Source organism: Cynocephalus volans, chromosome X (genome assembly GCF_027409185.1).
Source record: "Cynocephalus volans isolate mCynVol1 chromosome X, mCynVol1.pri, whole genome shotgun sequence".
Lineage (NCBI taxonomy): Eukaryota > Metazoa > Chordata > Mammalia > Dermoptera > Cynocephalidae > Cynocephalus > Cynocephalus volans.
Genome location: NC_084478.1, coordinates 12,314,558 through 12,332,945, shown reverse-complemented (window position 1 = coordinate 12,332,945; position 18,388 = coordinate 12,314,558). Strand labels below are relative to the sequence as shown.

General features: G+C 47.7%; 1 protein-coding gene across 1 annotated transcript; it reads left to right on the top strand.

Moving 5' to 3' along the window:
- Window positions 1–2,532: 2,532 nt before the first annotated feature.
- On the top strand, window positions 2,533–13,914 carry LOC134367174 (protein Shroom2-like). The gene is made up of 5 exons (XM_063083825.1): window positions 2,533–2,627; window positions 3,362–3,856; window positions 5,242–5,413; window positions 10,353–10,625; window positions 13,648–13,914. Exons 1-5 carry the CDS (start codon window positions 2,533–2,535, stop codon window positions 13,912–13,914), a joined length of 1,302 nt encoding a protein of 433 aa, XP_062939895.1.
- The last annotated feature ends 4,474 nt before the right edge of the window (window positions 13,915–18,388 follow it).

The window sequence follows — 18,388 nt, the reverse complement described above, 5'->3', positions numbered from 1 at the left end:
TATTTTTTCAATTGGTAACATCGTTAGTTCTGGAAGAAAGGTCTTAGTCCATTCAGCCTGTGATAATAAAATACCATAAACTGGGTGGCTTACAAACAGAAATGCATTTCTCATAGTTCTGGAGTCTGAAAGTTCAAGATCAAGGTGTGGCAAATTTGGTGTCTGGTGAGAGCCATTTTTTGGTTCATAGACGGTGCCTTCTCGCTGTGTCTCCCTCCACATGGTGGTAGGGGTGAGGGAGCTCTCCGGGGTCTCTTTTATAAGGGCACTAATCCCATTCATGGGGGCTCCACTCATGACCTCATCACCTCCTAAAGGCCCCTTGTCTTATTACCGTCCCATTGGGGTTGAGGATTTTAATATGAATTTTGAGAGACAAACATTCACACCATAGCAGAAGGAAAAGCAACAGAGAGGTCTGTGTAGTGGGTAAAAGGTGTGATATCTTTGCAGTCGAGTCGGCCTAGTTCCCCTCTGGGTGCCATCAGGGAACTAGTGTGACTGCAGTGCTCTCCGTTGAGGAACTTGCTTGGTGTGGGCTCCAGGAGGTGGGTGGTATTCTAGTGAGTGTGGGTTTTCTCACTCTATCTCCTCTATGGGTTGAGAGGGACTCTAACAAGCAGTGACAGCAGGAGGAAGGAATCTTTGGGCATTTGCATTATTAGTGTTCCCATCCGATGTCCTTAGGGTCCACAAAGGTGGTTTTACCCTACTTGTCAGGCTCTGATGCTGTCCTTGAACCTGCGTCCGCTGCCGTATAGGCACGCGCAGCGTTCCGGGTGGGCGCTTGGAGCAGTCCCTGTGTTCTCTCTATTCTTTTCCGGGAATGCAGTCAGTAGATGGCAGCAGTGCCACTCACGAAACTTGATGCCAGGGAACTCGCTCATAATGCACTGAGTTAAATGTCACCATCCCCAAGATGTGTGCTGTTGGTGAGTCCTGGTATGAAAACATGGAATCCCAATTACCAGTCACCAGGAGTCCTCCACTCTATCTGCGGGCAAGGGACTGGCTGTGGCGTGACCTCCTCAGCGGCCTCAGCTCAGAGGCACTCTCCTGGTCCTGACCTACAGTGACTGCCTTGATTTCCTGGGCACTAGCCACCAGCCTGTCTCTGTGTCCCTCCTTTCTGTTTCTCTCCATCTGTTGCATGTACGGCACGTGCCAGGCACCACAAATCCCACAGATATTTCTCGAGCAGCTCAGCAGTAAGAATGCAGAGAAGGAGAGAACAAAACGTCCCTGCCCTCTGAGTAGTCAGTCATTCCAGATAAAAATGTATCCGTGCCTGTCCTAAAACGAGCAAGCTTACTTTTAAACCTTTTAAAATTCTCTGAGGTTTTTGATTGTGTTTAGTTTGGACTTTTAAACAACAGAATGGCGATGGGGCCAGCAGCATCTTCCGTCCCGGCAGTGAAGGTAGAGATTTGATTGCTCGCAGAAGTGGGCTTGGGAGAGTCTTCACGAAAGCCTGCACCTGCGAGCAGCAGCACGTGTGGCCGAGCCCGCAGGCTACTTCCGTTCCCTTGGCGGCGTTCTTGCCCTCCACTCAGCCTCCTCAGTGTTAGTGGGGCTGTGGGACAGGTTGAGGTGGGGGCTAGCCCGTAGGGAGGGGCCGGATCTTGGCCTCCCCTCTCTCCCCCCTCCTCCCAGTGCCACCTTTCCATTAGGAATTGATGGGGCCTGGTTGCGGTAAGGCCGAATCCACTGCATCTTGTCCTTGTTTTGAAGTAAACGTTCATCAGACTTCTATAATGTGGAAATCTTGACCATTCTCAAGAAGGAGAGAGTGACCAGGAATAGATGCTTTGTTGGAAAGTCTATGTTAACCTGTGGAAGATTTGATTTTGTTGTTTAATTTTTTCTATCATGCTTTCCTTCACTGGGAAACAAATTTCTGCACAAAGAGGGGAAGATGGAAATACCATCCGGCTTAACGTCAGTAACAAGTGGCCAGAGTTTCTGAGTCTGGAGTGACACGGGTGCGAAGGGTTTTTGTCCGTCCTAGCTTGGATACGACGGCAGGATTTCCCTTCTTAAGTTTGATGTATCTAAACGGTGTTTTCCACAGGGTTAGACTTTTTAAAATTTACTCACAAGGAGGGAGTTACGGGGACTGTGTAGGAGCACCTAGATAGAAAACATCAGCTCTTCAGAGGTTTCTACTGGAGAGAGGGAAGAAAATACAAAATTATTTTATTTTAACCTGCACAGCACACCCTTATGTGTAGAGAAAGAACCGTGCTGTGTTCCTAATCGGCGGTGAAAGGGTGAAAAACAGCACTTAATTCAGAGCACCACCACTTCCCTCATGCTGCTGAAAATTGGGTCCATTAGCTCACATTGTAGAAGTGATTTGCAAGTCAGAGTCAGAAACACGTCCTGAGTTTGCGTTGCTTGTTTGACTTGTTTTTTCTTTCCCTCCTGGACACCAGCAGATGGCTCTCTTTTCTCCAATATGTCCTTTCAAAATACCTTGAAAAGATCTTGGTCCTGGCAGCCTATGTCACAGTCCCCTATGTGTGGTCCAGCATGGTGCAGCTGAGAGCAGCCGGCATTGGGGTTGTCGCAGATGAGGCACAGCAGCATGGGCCGGGAGGGTTCTTCCTGACCTCTCCCTGCCCCAGGTGCTTTAGGTACCTCCCCATGTCCTTTCACTGAGAAACTCTTTTTAAAGCAGGAATGCGTGCCTTTTGTGAGCCACTGAGAATGACACGGCACCGGGAGCTCCCTATTGGCTGTGGGATCCTTGTCGTCTGCTGTGTGAACCGCGCACAGGGAGGGGGCCAGGAGTGTGGGAGGTGGAAGGCAGGTGCAGTGGGATGCAGCACCCGCCAGCACAGGAGGAAGCTTCCGAGGGGGCCTCCAGACACAGCCCCTCCTGACAGGCATTCTCGCGGCCCCGGACACCACGCTGCAGCCCGCAGGTGTGTGCCAACCTGCTTTGAGGAACACTGACTAAAGGCACTAACAATAATTCTGCAAAAACGTCTATCCACTATGTATTTCCCTACAAGAGAAAATGTAACTGAGTGGGACTTCAAGTTTGCATTCTCACTGAAATAAAAACAAATGGAAATTAAACCACCCTCCTATCACCAGTAAACCGCAGGAAGATGCCCTCAGACGCCTGTAGGTGTGAGGTGGACAGTTTGAGAATGGAAAGGAGTCAGACTGCTGAGAGTGGGGAGACCAAGGTAGGGGAGGGAGGGAGCTTGACCTCCTCTGCCTCCCTGGGACATGTTGGGTCTTGGAGTAAGGTGCACCATCTGTAAGGGGGGGACCCACCAGTCAGAGTCCTGGATTGGAGTCGGTGCCCAGAGCATGCTTTGCGATGTCAGCAGAGGCTCTTCTGTTTCAGAATCGAGCGGGTGATGGGCAACAACACCACGGTGAAGATGGTGCCCATCAAGATCGTGCACTCGGAGAGCCGGCCCGAGAAGGAGAGCCGCCAGAGTCTGGCGTGCCCAGCCGAGCCGCCCGCCCTGCCCACCGGCCTGGAGAGACACCAGATCAAGACGCTGAGCACGCCGGAGCAGTCCTACTCCCGCTTCTGCGTGTACACGCGGCAGGGCCCTGAGCCCAAGCCCCCCAGCACCCCTGCGCCCCTTCCCGGTCTAGGCTACGTGAGGACCAAAGAGAAGACCGTGGAAGAGCTGAAGTCAGAGGCACTGGCCAGGGAGATCGTGGGGAAGGATAAGTCCTTGGCCGATATCCTGGATCCCAGTGCAAAGATTAAAACCACCATGGACTTGATGGAAGGGATCTTCCCCAAGGACGAGCACCTCCTGGAAGAAGCCCAGCAGCGGAGGAAGCTGCTCCCCAAGGTCCCCTCCCCGAGGACCGCAGAGGAGAAGTAAGTAGATGCTCCTTTCCAGTTTGTGCATGATTCTGCCGGCATCTTAAGGATTAAAAGGGAGAGGGGTGCGTGTCTGTTTCTCTGTTCTCATGACTGCTCTTTGGGGGGGGGCAGGTTTTTATGAGTGTTCCCCAATGCTGAGAACTTTTTAGCTTTTTTTGTGAGCCTACTGAAAGTAAAGCTAAGGGTCAGAGACCTTGTCCCTGGGGATGAAGACTTCGGTGGGTGGCAAAGGCGTGGAAACACACGTGCTTTGCAGCCCGCTGAGCTTTGCTGGCTGGAGGCCCGTGTGATTTATCATGATGCCCACAGCTCTCCTTTCTCGTAAGGCAACAGTTCTCAGCGGGGGCCATTGTCTGCCCCAGGGGACAGTTGACAATGTCATACTCTGTGTGTGGAGGGGAGCTTCTGACATCCGGTGGGTGGAGCCCAGGAATGCTGCTCAGCATCCTACAGTGCACAGGACGGTCCCCACCACAGACAACTGTGGGGGGAGTTCTGACGTGAGAAACCCCAGCATAAGAGGACAGAAGGCTTAGACTGAGTATCTGTGTTTCTTAACAAGTTGGGCTTATAAAATTTATTTGCACCTGCTTGAACAAATTCGTCTTGTTAGTTTTGTAAGTACCACTGTCAGGTCTCTCTCCTTCACTCATTTGACGCAAAGGCATGTGTGGTGGCATCTTCCCTGCTGTTTCTGCCCGCTCCGTCACCACAAGCATCAGTCATGTGCTGTAGGGTGCAGTGCCCATGAAATGCGGCAGAGAAGGAGAAAGAGGACACACTAGAACCAGCAAGAAGGAGCGACTGTGGCTGCTGGTAGGAGGGTGCTTGGGAGTGGCTTTTGCAGATTGTGCCATGCATGGCCTCAGCCACAGAGACCCCAGACTCCAGGAGGGGACAGTCTGTGCTTTCATCTCCCCAGCAGAGATTTTTGGATGTTCCTGCTCATCCAAGTTTTTTGGCCTTTTAAAAAACTACATCTCAGGGCCGGCCCGTGGCTCACTCAGGAGAGTGTGGTGCTGATAACACCAAGGCCATGGGTCGGATCCCTATATAGGGATGGCCGGTTCGCTCACTGGCTGAGCGTGGTCTTGATGACACCAAGCCAAGGGTTAAGGTCCCCTTACCGGTTGTCTTTAAAAAAAAAAAAAAAAAAAAAAAAACTACATTTCACAGACTTTATGAGTATCCATTTGGCAAAGTTTTATTTTTTAGTTTTAACTTCGCCACCTGTTTTGTTTGTTTTTGGCTGTCTTATTTCCCTTGCAGGTGTCCTAATGTTAGTGCCAGCATTTATTTGTCACAACCCAGGAAGCAGGGCTGAGGGGGCATCTGTGTGCATGGTTGCAGCTAATTGAAATTCTGACATCTTTACCCAGGAAAGAGGAGCCGAGTGTGCCGGCAGCCATGTCCCTGGCCACCAACTCCACTTATTACAGCACATCAGCCCCTAAAGCTGAGCTGCTGATCAAGATGAAGGACCTACAAGAGCAGCAGGAGCCCGAAGACTACTCAGGGAGCGACTTGGACCATGACCTGTCAGTGAAGAAGGTAGGAAAGCCAACCAAAAACCATCACATGTTTAACTCCCAAGAACTTGCCCAGGCACTTGAGAATCTAGTGGTAGACAAAACAGAATAGAGCCCTTCTCTGAGGGAGCTTATGTTCACACAGGAGAGAGAGACAGACAACACAAAAACAAATATATCCAATACAGGATCAGCAAATCTGGCCCACTGCTTGCTTTTGTAAATAAAGTTTCATTGAAACACAGCCACATTGTTCATTTACATACGGTTTGTGGTGGCTTTCACACTACAGCGGCAGAGTTGGATAGTTGCAACAGTGCCCATATAGCCTGCAAAGTCTAAAATATGTACTATCTGGCTCTTGACAGAAAAACTTTGCCCAACTCTTAATGTAATATGTCGAGTGGTAAGAAAATTAAAACAAGGCGAAGGCATAGAGAGGTTAAAACAAAGGCATGTGATTATTGAGAGGGCTCTGATGAGGTGATAATTGAGCAGAGACCCAGAGTGACATGAGGAGCAAGCGCTGTTTTTGTCTGGCATGCTGGGAAGGGGGCTAGCCAGTGCACAGGTCCTGGGTGGGAGCCTGGTGGCATGTTGGAAAAGTAGCAGAGGCCAGTAGCTGGAGCTGTGTGGATAGGGAGAGAGGGTTGCAGATGAGGTTGGAACAGGATTCAGGGACTGGCTGTTTAGCTCACTTGGGTGAGTATGGCACTGATAATACCAAGGTCAAGGGTTTGGCTCTCCATACTGGCCTGCCACCGAAAGAAAAAAAAAACAGGATTCACGGACAAATAGCCAGGTGGCCATGGCAGTCACAGTAGGGACAGAGTTGTTCTTATCAGTGCCAAAATCATTACTACTATATTAGTTTTAACTGTCCATGGCACGTCAGCAGGCCAGACCCATCACATGTTGTTACTACCTGTTTTATACAGGCAGGACTTAATATAAAGGGACAAAGGTATTGCCAGCGAAAGTCAGGCTCAGAGGATAGCATGTACTGTTTTTTTCCAGGGGACCTGAGTTTGCATAAATCATCACTACTAGGAAAAGAAAAGGAGTGAACCAGCATTTTGTGCGTGTTTGCTGTTGGCCTAGCACTATGGAAAGAGCTTTCATAAAAAGTACTGGGGTTTTGTTGTTGTTGTTTTTGGGGGACAAAGACCTTTGAAAACAATTATGTTGAAAGTCTACTAGTGTCATTAGTGATTTTTAAAAAATACCACTGGTTGATTTCAATTATAATAAACGTGTTCTGGAGGAAATATTGAGCCTCATAACATATGTAAAGGAAAATTATTTCAATTTAAGAAATAATAAGTTTTTGGCTCAAGGGATTAAAAACAAGTGAAAAGTAAGGGTTTTGTTCTAGGGACTTTTAGAGGCCCTCTCTCTGGCTCAGGATACTGTTTTATTCTGGTTGTATTTTCATCTAAAAAAATATCAAAAGTATTTCCAGTTTATCCTAATAAAGCCAGAAGAACTGTACCATCTGAACCATTTTAATTTAGGCACACCCCAGCTGTAGAGAACTACATTCCTTACATGCATGTCTTGTTTTCTGTGATGGGATGAACTCGGGAGCAGCGTGCCCCGACGCTGCTCACCTTCACCCATGTGGCTCTGTGCACCTGCTTCAGGATCTCACCAGAAATGACTGCTTCGGGACTGAATGGTTGCTGTGAGCTTGCAGCAGGCTTACATTTCTAGTTCAATAAGCAAATGCCACATATCACAGTTCTCTGTGGTGTTGGTGGGTCCTATTTTTTTGCTTGATTTGACAAAGAGGCCAGTGCTGTGTTATCTTTTCCACCTTCTTTCCAGCATCCCCGAGTTTCTGATATCACACGTTTTTGCAAAGTGTGCTCAGGTGGAGTCATGCTGGAGAAGGTGGCCTCAGTGCAGATGGGGACTTGATTGGTCACCTGCTTTGCAGCTGCTGTTGGGGAAGCAGCCAGATGTGTATCCAGCATTCCCAGAGGGACTGCAACTTGTGATCACAGTGCCATTGGGAGGTCATAGAGCCCAGGACCAAATCAGGTGACCCCCTGCTTTAGGAGAAGACTAAAGACAGAGGCAAGAGCATGGAGGCCCCATGCCATGAGGTGGTGGGGGCTCCGGTGACCAGTGGGAAGTGCTATGCTAGGACAGTTAACGTGTTCTTTCACCTGGGCAGCTCAGGTGGACTGTGCCCAGAAAAGACACCACCCAGGTCAAGTTATGAGGGTTCTTCAGGAGAACCGAAGATAGCAGATTGGTTTGAGTTTGGGACCTCTGAAGATTATGGTTTTTACTTGGAACCAAGAGGCAGGCGCAGGGCCCAGAGAGAAAAGACCTGGTTTCCCCGTGGGATGGAACAGAAGGTGGGTGGCTGGGGTGGACCTGGGTGGAGGAAGGGAATGGCCCAGGTCTCAATCCTGCAGCCTTGGCCCATGCAAATGGAGAGGTGAGAGTCTGACCTCTGCCACAACCAGATCTTATCCGAGCATCTGGAATGCCATGTGCTGCAAGGAATAAATGGACAGGCTCCGGGGGTGGGGCTGGATGGGCAAGTACGGTCTACAGTGGCGAAACCACGGGCACCCCGGGTGTGCTGATAGCCCTTGATGTGTGTGCCTCCCTGGGCTGGGCGGGTCTCAAAATCTTTGAAAGTCTGTACTTCTTACAGTGGCCCTTTAACAAAGAGGGGAAAGATGTTTTTAATAAAAATTTGCATATGATGTATAAAGGGATCTGGACTCCTCCTAGAGTGCCCGATTTCAAGTTAGCTCAGCTGAAGTAGGTTTTAAAGGCACATTTTCGTGCACTGGTGTGAAATCTTCATTACCGTAATTGCTGAAGAATAACGACACTGAAAAATTGCTGAGCGTGCTGGCTTGATTCCTCCTATAGCCACCGTTATCTGCATTGCTTAACGTATTCACGCAGGTTAGGACTGGCGTCAGGTGAGAATTTCAGAAGTTCTCCACCCTTGTTTTCTATTTTCTGTTGTTTTCATCAAGTAATGAGTATCTAAAATACAGCCATGTTCACAGCTGTGGGATTCAAAGCTGCTTTAAACAATCTTGGATCCCTGTACTGGCCAACCACCAAAAAAAACCAAAACAAAAAACAAAAAAACCTGTCCAGATAAGTAGGTAAACACACACACGCTCTGAGAGAAAACAAAGGGAATCTAGATGCATAAAATTTTTCAAATCATGAGGGAAGAAAATGTCTGGACATTCTGAGCAACTACAACCTGGCCTGGAAAAGCCAAAATAGTTTATAAATTCCGTGTACTCTTTCTTAGGAGAAAAACCATGCAGATTAATCAGCAGTGGGGATCATAAAACTGCTTACCATTTTAATCTGCTGGAGAGCTAGAGGATGCAGGACCCTGAGTAGAGCTCATATCTTCACATTTTTTTGGATACATAAACGCTAGGTGGAGATTCTCTTTACAAGTATTGGTGTGAGACAAAGACCTTGTGCAATCAGGTAATATGAAAGATCTTTTCTGGCTGTCGATTGACTCTTCCTGCTGAAATAGTCCTCGGGATAGTCGTTCGTACTGGATTGTAGCTCATGAGATCGGGGCAGCTGCTCCTCTTCCCACACTCCCACTGTTGATAACTGATACTTACCAGGCACTTACTAGATGCAGGCACTGGGCTAACCCTAGCATGCTGTCTTCTCATTCGCCGTCATGCCAGTCCTCAAGGTAGTGGCTGCTGTTACCTCTGTTTTGCTATGGGACAGTGTGGCCTAGAGAGCTTAAAGGAGACTTTGACCTTGTGTCTGTCGAGTCCCGCACATGTGCCTCCTCTCTGCTGAGCCCTGCGGACTCCCTGTGGGAGCAGAGTTTGTAAATTGCCGCAGGGAGGGGTGATGGAATGGACCATTTCCGAGGATCTGCTTGACATAAACAATGTCACTTGTGATAACATTGTTTAAAATGTCCTAACCTTAAAAATCCTAACTGGAATTTCATATTCACATGAGATGTTTACTGCTTACTCGGGTTTGTGCACCCAAGCACTGTTCAGTTTTCAGTCCTTTTGCCACATGCTACCCAGGTCATGTGTTGGCATCACAGATCTGGGGGCACCGTGCGGGTGGTAGATGGAAGACTAAAGACTGGTGTGGCCGAGGGCATCTCCAGCAGGCCTGGCAGCAGCGAGAGTTCTCTCGAGGCTGTGGGGGACTTCTCTTGAAACTGGGTTTTTTCTAGTTCACCCTGTCCAGGCAAACACCCAGTGACACGTGCTGAGAGTAGATTCAATGGCAGAAGCATAGCCGTCATCAGAAGAACGTGGTTTTCACAGGGCAAGTCCTCCTCCTCGCACTCCTTTTGAGGTATCCCCGTAATTTCTCTCCAATATAATGACCAAGAAGGAGAATCTATATATTTTACCACAACAGACTAAGTCATTTATTTGCATTTTGGTCAAGTTGAAATCAGTAGGTTATATTAAAAGACTGTCTTTTAGCTTCATTGGCACCCCTTTATTTATCTTGATTTTTAATTGCTGGTTATATGTAGAGGACACTTTCTAATCATGAAATTCCGTACTGGAAGTAAGACTCAATCATTCTCTAGGTGTAAGTTTTTAAATTGGAGACTTCCAAAGGATGAAGCGGGAGGCATCGCAAAGGTGCCAGGACTCGTTGCAGAGACAGAGGTGGGAGCGTCGTCTACTGCTGAGTAGCACCAGCAGCCACACTCTAGCGTCGTCTAATAAGACATTAACAGAACGAAATAGGTTCATCGTGTTTTATTTTTAGATGCCAGTAATTTAACCAGGCATCACTCTCTTTCCCCTAGTTTCATAAATCCTGTTATTTGATCATGCTAAAGTGACCTTTCCCCCAGTCAGGCCACGTCCAGCCAGATGGCATGTGCAGAGATGGAGGTAGCTCTGGCACAGGGTGGGGCAGACCTAATGCATGTTTCTGTGCTGCCCTGTCCCCAACAGCAGGAGCTCATCGAGAGCATTGGTCGCAAGCTGCAGGTGCTCCGGGAAGCCCGGGAGAGCCTGCTGGAGGACATCCAGGCCAACAATGCGCTGGGGGATGAGGTGGAGGCCATCGCCAAAGACGTCTGCAAGCCCGACGAGTTTGACAAGTTCCGCATGTTCATCGGGGACCTGGACAAAGTGGTGAACCTTCTGCTGTCACTGTCAGGCCGCCTGGCCTGGGTGGAAAATGCCCTGAACAATCTGGATGACAGCCCTTCTCCTGGAGATCAGGTATATGCAGACTGACCTGGAAATCAGGGGTCCCCTGGGAAGGCTGTACACGGGGTGTTGTGAAAGGTGGCTTCTTGAAGCCTGGCTCAGTTTCTGCATGGCCTGCCCAACTCCTAGTGTGAGATGCTATGGAAATGTACAGTGCACACTCCCATTCTTTCCTTTTAATTGAGGGAGAAACATGCTAGGAAGACGCAGTGAGGTGTTGCTGAGATCTTCCCACTGATAATTCCACTGATCATCACTAGTAGTGGTCTCTTTCTGGAAAACGGGGTCTAACTTTTCTTTAACCACGTGTAAGTCTGTAAATGGAGCTTCCTATCCCCTGACAGATAGTAAGTGCTCAGTAATAGATGATGTTGTATTGCTATTGATGCTCTGATTTAAGAAGAGTGAGTGAGTGAGTGTGTGTGTGTGTGTGTGTGTGTGTGTGTGTGTGTGTGTGTGTGTGTGTGTAGATAGATAGCAGTCTGGAAAGAATCCAAGGACTTCAGCTATTCTCCCATTCTCAAGATTTGCCACTTTGAGACTTTTCTCAGAGGGTCTGTCTTTCAGTTTTCTCACTTGCAAAATAAGGGAAATAATATTTACCTTGTTGGCTTTACAGGTCAAATGTCAGTAAAACATCTAGTTTCATTCTTTGCACATAATAGGCCTTCAGAATGATCATCTTTTATTATTAATACAACATCTTCACTGTTCTCAGAGGGGAGCAGGAAAAGCCCTCCCCACCCTTCTCCAGATGAGGTTGGTTTCAGGCTGCCCAGAGAGAGCTCATGGTGCTGGCTTCGAGACTGCAGCTCTCTTGCAGTCGGCCATCGACCCTGCCACAGGAGGCTTTGAACCTTAAGTAACTGGGGGATGCACCCCTATTTCCCTTACGTTCATGTTCCATTTTGCGCTTTTTGCCATCCTTGCCAAATTTATCCGAAAGAACTTAGGAAAATAACATGAACAGGACAGAGAGACTTATTTGTACATAATTGAAAAAGTAACTGCTCTAAGTATGGATTTACGTGAAAAAAGTAGGATTGTGTTTGCAACTGTCAGTTCAGCTCATCTTTTGTCCCTCTTGCCCTCCTTGTTCATGGAACTGACAGACTTATTTAGAAAGGAATCACAGTGCTAGGGAGGGAGCTAGTCTGGGGTCCTCCTAGGTGCCTGGCTAGAGCCCTCGCTCCTTCCCTGGGGCGGTGTCAGAGGTGAGCAGCCCGGGACACCGAGAAGGCACCTCCATGAGCCTGGCTGCACTGCTCCCTGCCTTGGCTGTGTGTAGTTGACGCAGCTTCAGCTCCCAGGACCTGAGGGACATGTGCCACTTGCACATCCAGGTGCACTGCAGGGGCTGGTGTCCAGCATAGCCAACACTGGCTGAGACTGTCCAAGACAGGCAGCCGAGATGCCGGGAAGCTAGGGTTGTCAGACACAGGTGTGCTAAGGAGGTAAAAGGTGCAGAGTCGGGTTTTCAAAGAGTTCCTGCAAAGTCTTTTTGGCTACACAGTGAACACGTGGGCAGACATGGACATGTGGTGTCCCACCCTGACCTCAATCTCAGCAGCTTCCAGGCACTGGTGAGCCTGGCCTATTTCAAGCCTGAACCGCATTTTTAGAATCAGTTCACCTGTTTCCCTTTGGGGTGGAATTAATTTGCTTTGCCTTGCCTCTATCCATGAAAATATTCTGTCTCTTTGTCTCACACATGCCTAAAGATCAAGGTGTTCCACAGAAGGGGGCAGGATGCTCAGTAAGGTGGTGCGGTGACAGGCACCTCCCAGAAGCTGTGCGCCAGGGCAGTTTCTGCTCTCAGCTCTGTTTACTGATAGCTCCTCTTTACTGAACTCTTTCTGTGTGCCTGGCGTTTTGCGAAGTCCTCCGCAGTCTGGGTGCTCACGGTGGATGTGAGTAGCATCCACCGAGATGTTGCAAAGCGGCAGAGTAACAGTGGCTGTCCCGGTGCCCAGATGCAAATCAGGAACTCCGGCCTGGCATCCAGCAGCCTGCCTGTGAAGACACTGAATGTTCTTTCCTTTCTTAGATTTCATTACACTCGGATTTTGTTTTCAACACAAAGAATGATCAGTGTTTGAGGTGATGGGTGTGCTCGTTACTCTGACTTGATTACACATGGTATACATGGACCAAAATATCACTCTGTACCATAAATGTGTACAATTATTACATATCAATTAAAATAATAATAAAAACATGAACCAAACAAACAGAAAAAGATGCCCCCGAGTGGATTGTTTTCAGAATCCGTGACTTACCTCATCCTTCTAATCCTATCTGGCTTAGATCAAAGTTATCATTTTAAATACATTTATTTTACAACTATTAAAGTGATTTAATTACAAATTAAAAAAAAAAAACAACTTGGAGCTTCTAGCAAAACTGGATGTGTGTTCTACAAGGCAGAGTGACTGTGTCATGCTTTGGGGACAGAGTCATCTGTGTCCCCTAGAATGGGACCCTTGTAAGGAGCAAGGAGACTGATCCCCGGATGCCCATTCACAGACGTGCGTCTCCCGCCTCCTTCTGTGCCCTCTTGTGTCCCGTCTGCAGATGCACTCACAGACTCCGCCTGCCTGGAGCTTTAGAAACCCCACCCTGGCGTTTCCTTAGAGTATTTCCCTTTTGCTGACTTTCCCACAGTGTTATCATAGAAAGAGCTTTGACAAAAATAGGAACCCTGTGTCCTTTGCCCCTTTTGAGCATCTCAGGATTCTCTTGTTTTTTGTCCTTGGTTACTCTTCTGCTCACCACCATTCCTGTTAACTGTTCAAGGCAGGTGGGCGGAAACTCAGGCGGTCCATGAGTGGCCTCCTGGCCGGCTAGGGCTGGAGCCACTGGAAATACTTGGTGTGGGTTCCATGGGATCTTTGGTGGCATCAGGGTTTCCATCGATGATGTTATGGCTGGCCATGGGACCAGCCTCAAAACTTGCCAGTGTTTTCAGGGGACTGGCCAGAGCCCCTGCTTTAGTCCTGGTCCTCAGCAGGTCTGTTTTTCTCTCTCTCCACAGCAATCGCTGCTCGAGAAGCAGAGAGTCCTCATCCAGCAGCACCAGGATGCGAAGGAACTCAAAGAGAACCTGGACTGCCGCGAGCGCGTCGTGTTTGACATCCTGGCCAGCTATCTCGGCGAGGACAGCCTCACGGACTACGAGCACTTCGTGAAGATGAAGTCAGCCCTCATCATCGAGCAGCGGGAGCTGGAGGATAAAATACGCCTTGGCAAAGAGCAGCTCAAGTGCTTGTCCGACAGCCTTCAGCCCGAGAGAGGCAAATAAGAGATCCGTCCGGTGGAGGACGGACATGGGGGCTTCAAGCTCTGTCCCCAAGGATGCAAGTGCAAAGCCCAGCCTGTATTCGTATCCTGCAGAGAGGATCCTCCAATAGCAAAGTGGCTGTTAGAAAAGAAATAACTTCCGTGTGTGTTTGGGATGATTTATTTAATCTTTTAGTTTCCCCGTTGAATGCTAAGCAGAGAGGTTCACCCTCAGCCGTCCTCCTCTCACCATAGCTGCCCATAATGCCGGGCTCTGCTGAATGGTGAGTTGCTACCATGCAGGCTGTGGGCGGGGTCCAGGTGCCCGCAGTGGTCATTTCCAGTGGGAGATCTGCTGCTCCTCCTGTCTTCAGACACTGAACCCACAGCTCAGGAGGCAGCTGAGTGTCATTAAGGTGCATGAGCGTGGAGACCCTGGTGCGCATGTCTTCTCTTGTGATGCATCACGTGTGGCTGCCACGTTCAGTCCCTGCTCACTCAACAGTGTGTGTCTTCGTTGTCTCTATCATATAATGATGTTCTCTGACCCAGCAAAAATGATGATGGTAATGATAATTTATTAATATTTTGGAAAGATAAAAAGAAAAAAAGGTTAAAGAAAAGTTAAGTTTCCTAATGGTTAAAAACAACTGAAATGAACAAACTATGCATTGGGCTCACTCATTCTAAGATTAAAGTTGCCACTTAAATAATGTGCATGCTTTAAAACATTCACACACAAGCAAACAAATAGTCCTTCTCACCCTACGCCACAGTTTAAATGATAAATTACTTGGTTAAAGGTGTGTCCCGCAATAATGTGTTTGTTAGCCATCTGTTTCCCAAGACCAAGAGAGTGTTTCTTAAGTTACTTTTCCCCCCGAACATTTATTTTGTGTGCCTGTGGTCATTAATGATAACTGGCTACTTTTCTTTTTTGCCTCCTTGAATCTGTTACCATGCCATGAGGGCCACATCCCACGTAATGTGAGACTCCTCCCTCTCTTTGTCCCGAGGTCCAGTGGACTACACGACTCCTACACTTGATCTTTTTCTTCCACAGAGTTTAAAGATTCTGTGTCCTTTTCATTCGTTGAAGGGGCAAAATTCTAAAGAGAATCTGATTCACTAAAAACATTGTCATGCTGTCACTTTCCGTGTGACAAGTTGCAGACAGAGAGAAAATATTTGCAAATCATGTATCTAACAAAGAAAATTTGTATCCAGAATGTATAAAGAACTCACAAAACTTAACAGTAAGAAATACAAACAGCCTAATTAAAAAGTGGGCAAACGACTTGAATAGACACTTCACCAAAGAGGATATATGCGTGGCAAATAAGCACATGAAAAGATGTCCAACAGCCTGCCGATGGCTTGGTTATAATTTATTGTATCTCAAAATTGTAGATCTGGGTGTTTCTTCAAAAAAATGTTGATCTAATTAAATGCATGGTTAGTCGTGAGCCAATCCTTCAGATGTCTTCATGTCGAGGTAGTATAATAACAGGGCATCTGTTCTATCACGGGATTGTTTTAATCCTCATTGCCACTTAATCCCATAGAAGAAGTTTTCCAGCAGGTGGGGACATTTGCCTTTGTCAGCAGTGACCACAACCTTACCAAAGCGTTCACGCACATGCGCACAGATGTCTTAAAGGACCGAATCCACGCTTCCTGAGCCAGAGGGGCTGGGCTGGGCTCCGAGGCACTGCGCGGTCGGTAGCTAGCGCGCTGCAGAGAGCCGAGTCCGAACCAGTCAGCTTCCATAATGCAGGCAGCACACCGCCTTTTTGGCAGCCTACCAATGCAAAAAGGATAAATGTCTTTTCACAAGTGTTTCTTCCTGTTACATTAAGCTATTTCTAACTCGGAAAATCCCTGATCTGCCAATGAAGTGTCCTGCTCCTTTCCAGCTGGCAGTCCCTTGCTGTGAACATCGGTCACGTCACAAAAGCTGAAGCTGCTGTCCATGGACCTCCTTGCTTCCTCGGAGAGAGCCGAAGTGATTTCAGAGTGTTTTGTTTTTAATTTAGATAAAGCTTTCACCTGTGATTCTTTCCCTTCAAGTACAGTATTGTGATCATTTTGATATGTATGTAAAATGTGAATAATTTGTGTGTCTGTACCCAGCCTTTTGATGTCTTTTTAGGACTTTCTCTTATACATAGCAATATATAGTGCCCTAGTATCTTTTCAGCAAAGCACATTATCGTCACAACTGTCCTGTCTGTTCCTGTTTGCCTCTTAAATGTCTGGCTAGCAGGGACCCAAAGATTCAGTGAGTGCATGTACATAACTCTGTATATAGTTATATTATTACATATAAAACAATCTGGTGCTAATGGGAGGCCCTTGGCAATCTTAGGTGGAGGCTGACCCCTCGCCCTGTGTCTTAGCGCAGGTGTGGAATGCCTGTGCAGTGCGATTTCGGTCAGGAGTGTGGCCTGTGGCTTGTATCCTTCAGTCCACCAAGGCAAATGTGTACAGAGTTCAGGCTCGACTCATCACTTACCTAAATAACAGATCATCCTGCTTGACTGTAACAAAATAAATACTGTCTCTCCAAGTGAATGGAGCATGTCTTTGATTTATGTTACAGCTTTGATCAGTGTTACAGCTTTTTTTTTTTAAAGAGTCAGAATATCCTTGCCATATGTCAGATTCTTATTTTAAACCATTTGAGTAAAGTGTGCTATTGGTTATCTGTGTGTAATTTACTTATGCCGGTCTAGTTAAGGCCAATCAGTTTGCAGTCAGGAGAAAGTCAGGGACACAGGTCATATCAGTTAACTGTTGCCCCAGTAATGCTGCATAACTGTAAGATCTCAGCAGTGTACAGTTAGAAACGTTTACTTGGCTCGTGAATTTGTGGATCATCAGCTGGCCCAGGCTGGGCTCTGTGCTGTGTGCCTCTCATCTTCCTCCTGGGACCAGCAGTCTGGCCTGGGCATGTCCAGGGCAGATGCACGAAGCAGGAAGCCCCGCCACAAAGGTGCTAGTTACAGCTTTGGTCCTATCACACCTGCTAACCTTCCACTGGCCAAAGCACATCACATGGCCTAACCCAGAGTCGAAGGGCATGAACAGGTGCCACCTCTGTAGTAGAAGAAATTATACTGTCATGTGGCGGAGTATGGACACAGGGAGGTGCGAAGATTCGGACTGCCAATGGGCTCTGGCACTGGTGCCTACTAAGATGGAGTGGCACTAAAGTGTTAGGAGCGTGGAGCAAAGCCACCTCTGTCACCTCCTAGTTGTAAGGCCATAAGCAAGTGACCTAGGCACTCTGGGGCCCAGCTTCCTCTCCTGAAACTGGAGATGAACTGTGAGATCACGTGAGTCGATGCACGTCAGTACTCATAGAACCCATGCCTGGTTCAGAGAAGCCCTGTCCGAGCTGCGAATGCTGTTGTTTTCTCATTACAGTCTGGAGCTGGAGGAAACGCCACAACCACTGGAGAGCCAGTTGGTGTCTTCTGGGTTGGTAAGATTAGAAATGCTTCTGTTAAGGGGCAGATTTGTGGGACCTCAAGGTTAAGGCCATTGGAATTGTCGGAGGACAGTTTTTAATAAAATAATGCAAAATTAGGTTGGAGAATATTTCAAATTTTAAAAATTCACAACAAATTAGATTTTAAAAAGCAGACAAATACACATTCTGTTTTTATTTTTGGCTTCTACCATTCTACCAGGCTATGTCAGCCTGACTTATTTGAGTTCTGAAATGATGAAATTGGGCTGGGTCAGTTGGTTAGAGTGTAATGTAACACCAAGGTCAAGGGTTTGGATCTCCACACAGGCCAGCTGCCAAAATAAGTTAACGAAATGATCAAGAAATTCGTACACAGGAGCAATTCAAATGCAGTTTTAGATGCTGCTGTGATGTTAGGCCATGCGGTTGTATAATCAGATGCCATTTTGCAGGTACCTCAACTCATGGATGTCAGCGTGCAGGAGTTTCTTCCTGAGCACTTGTGTGTTCAGGCTGATGTACTGCACTGGTGACAGTTTTGTCTGCTCTGTGGTGTGGACCCATCAGACTTCACCGAGATGGCATGCGTCGGGTACACAGGTACACTGACACACAGTCTGAGACGTGGGGACACAGAACACTTCCTATTGGAGGAAACCAAGGCAGCCTGACAACAAGATGTTATGTATGATCCTGGAAGGAATCCCAGAGTAGAAAGAGGACATTAGTTGGACAATTGGTGAAATTTGGGAAAGGGCTGTTGCTATGGGTTGAATGTCCCCTCCAATACTCATGAAACTTAATACCCAATGTGGCAATTTTGAGAGGTGGGGCATGTAAGAGGTGCTCGGATCACGAGGGCCTTGTGAGTGGATTAATTCATGGGTTAATGGGTTATCAGAAGTGGGACTGGTGGCTTTGTAAGATAAGGAAGAGAGACCTGAGCTATCACATTCAGCCCCCCTCCATGTGGTTTCCTGCACTGCCTCAGGACTCTGCAGTGTCCCTGCCAGCAAGGAGG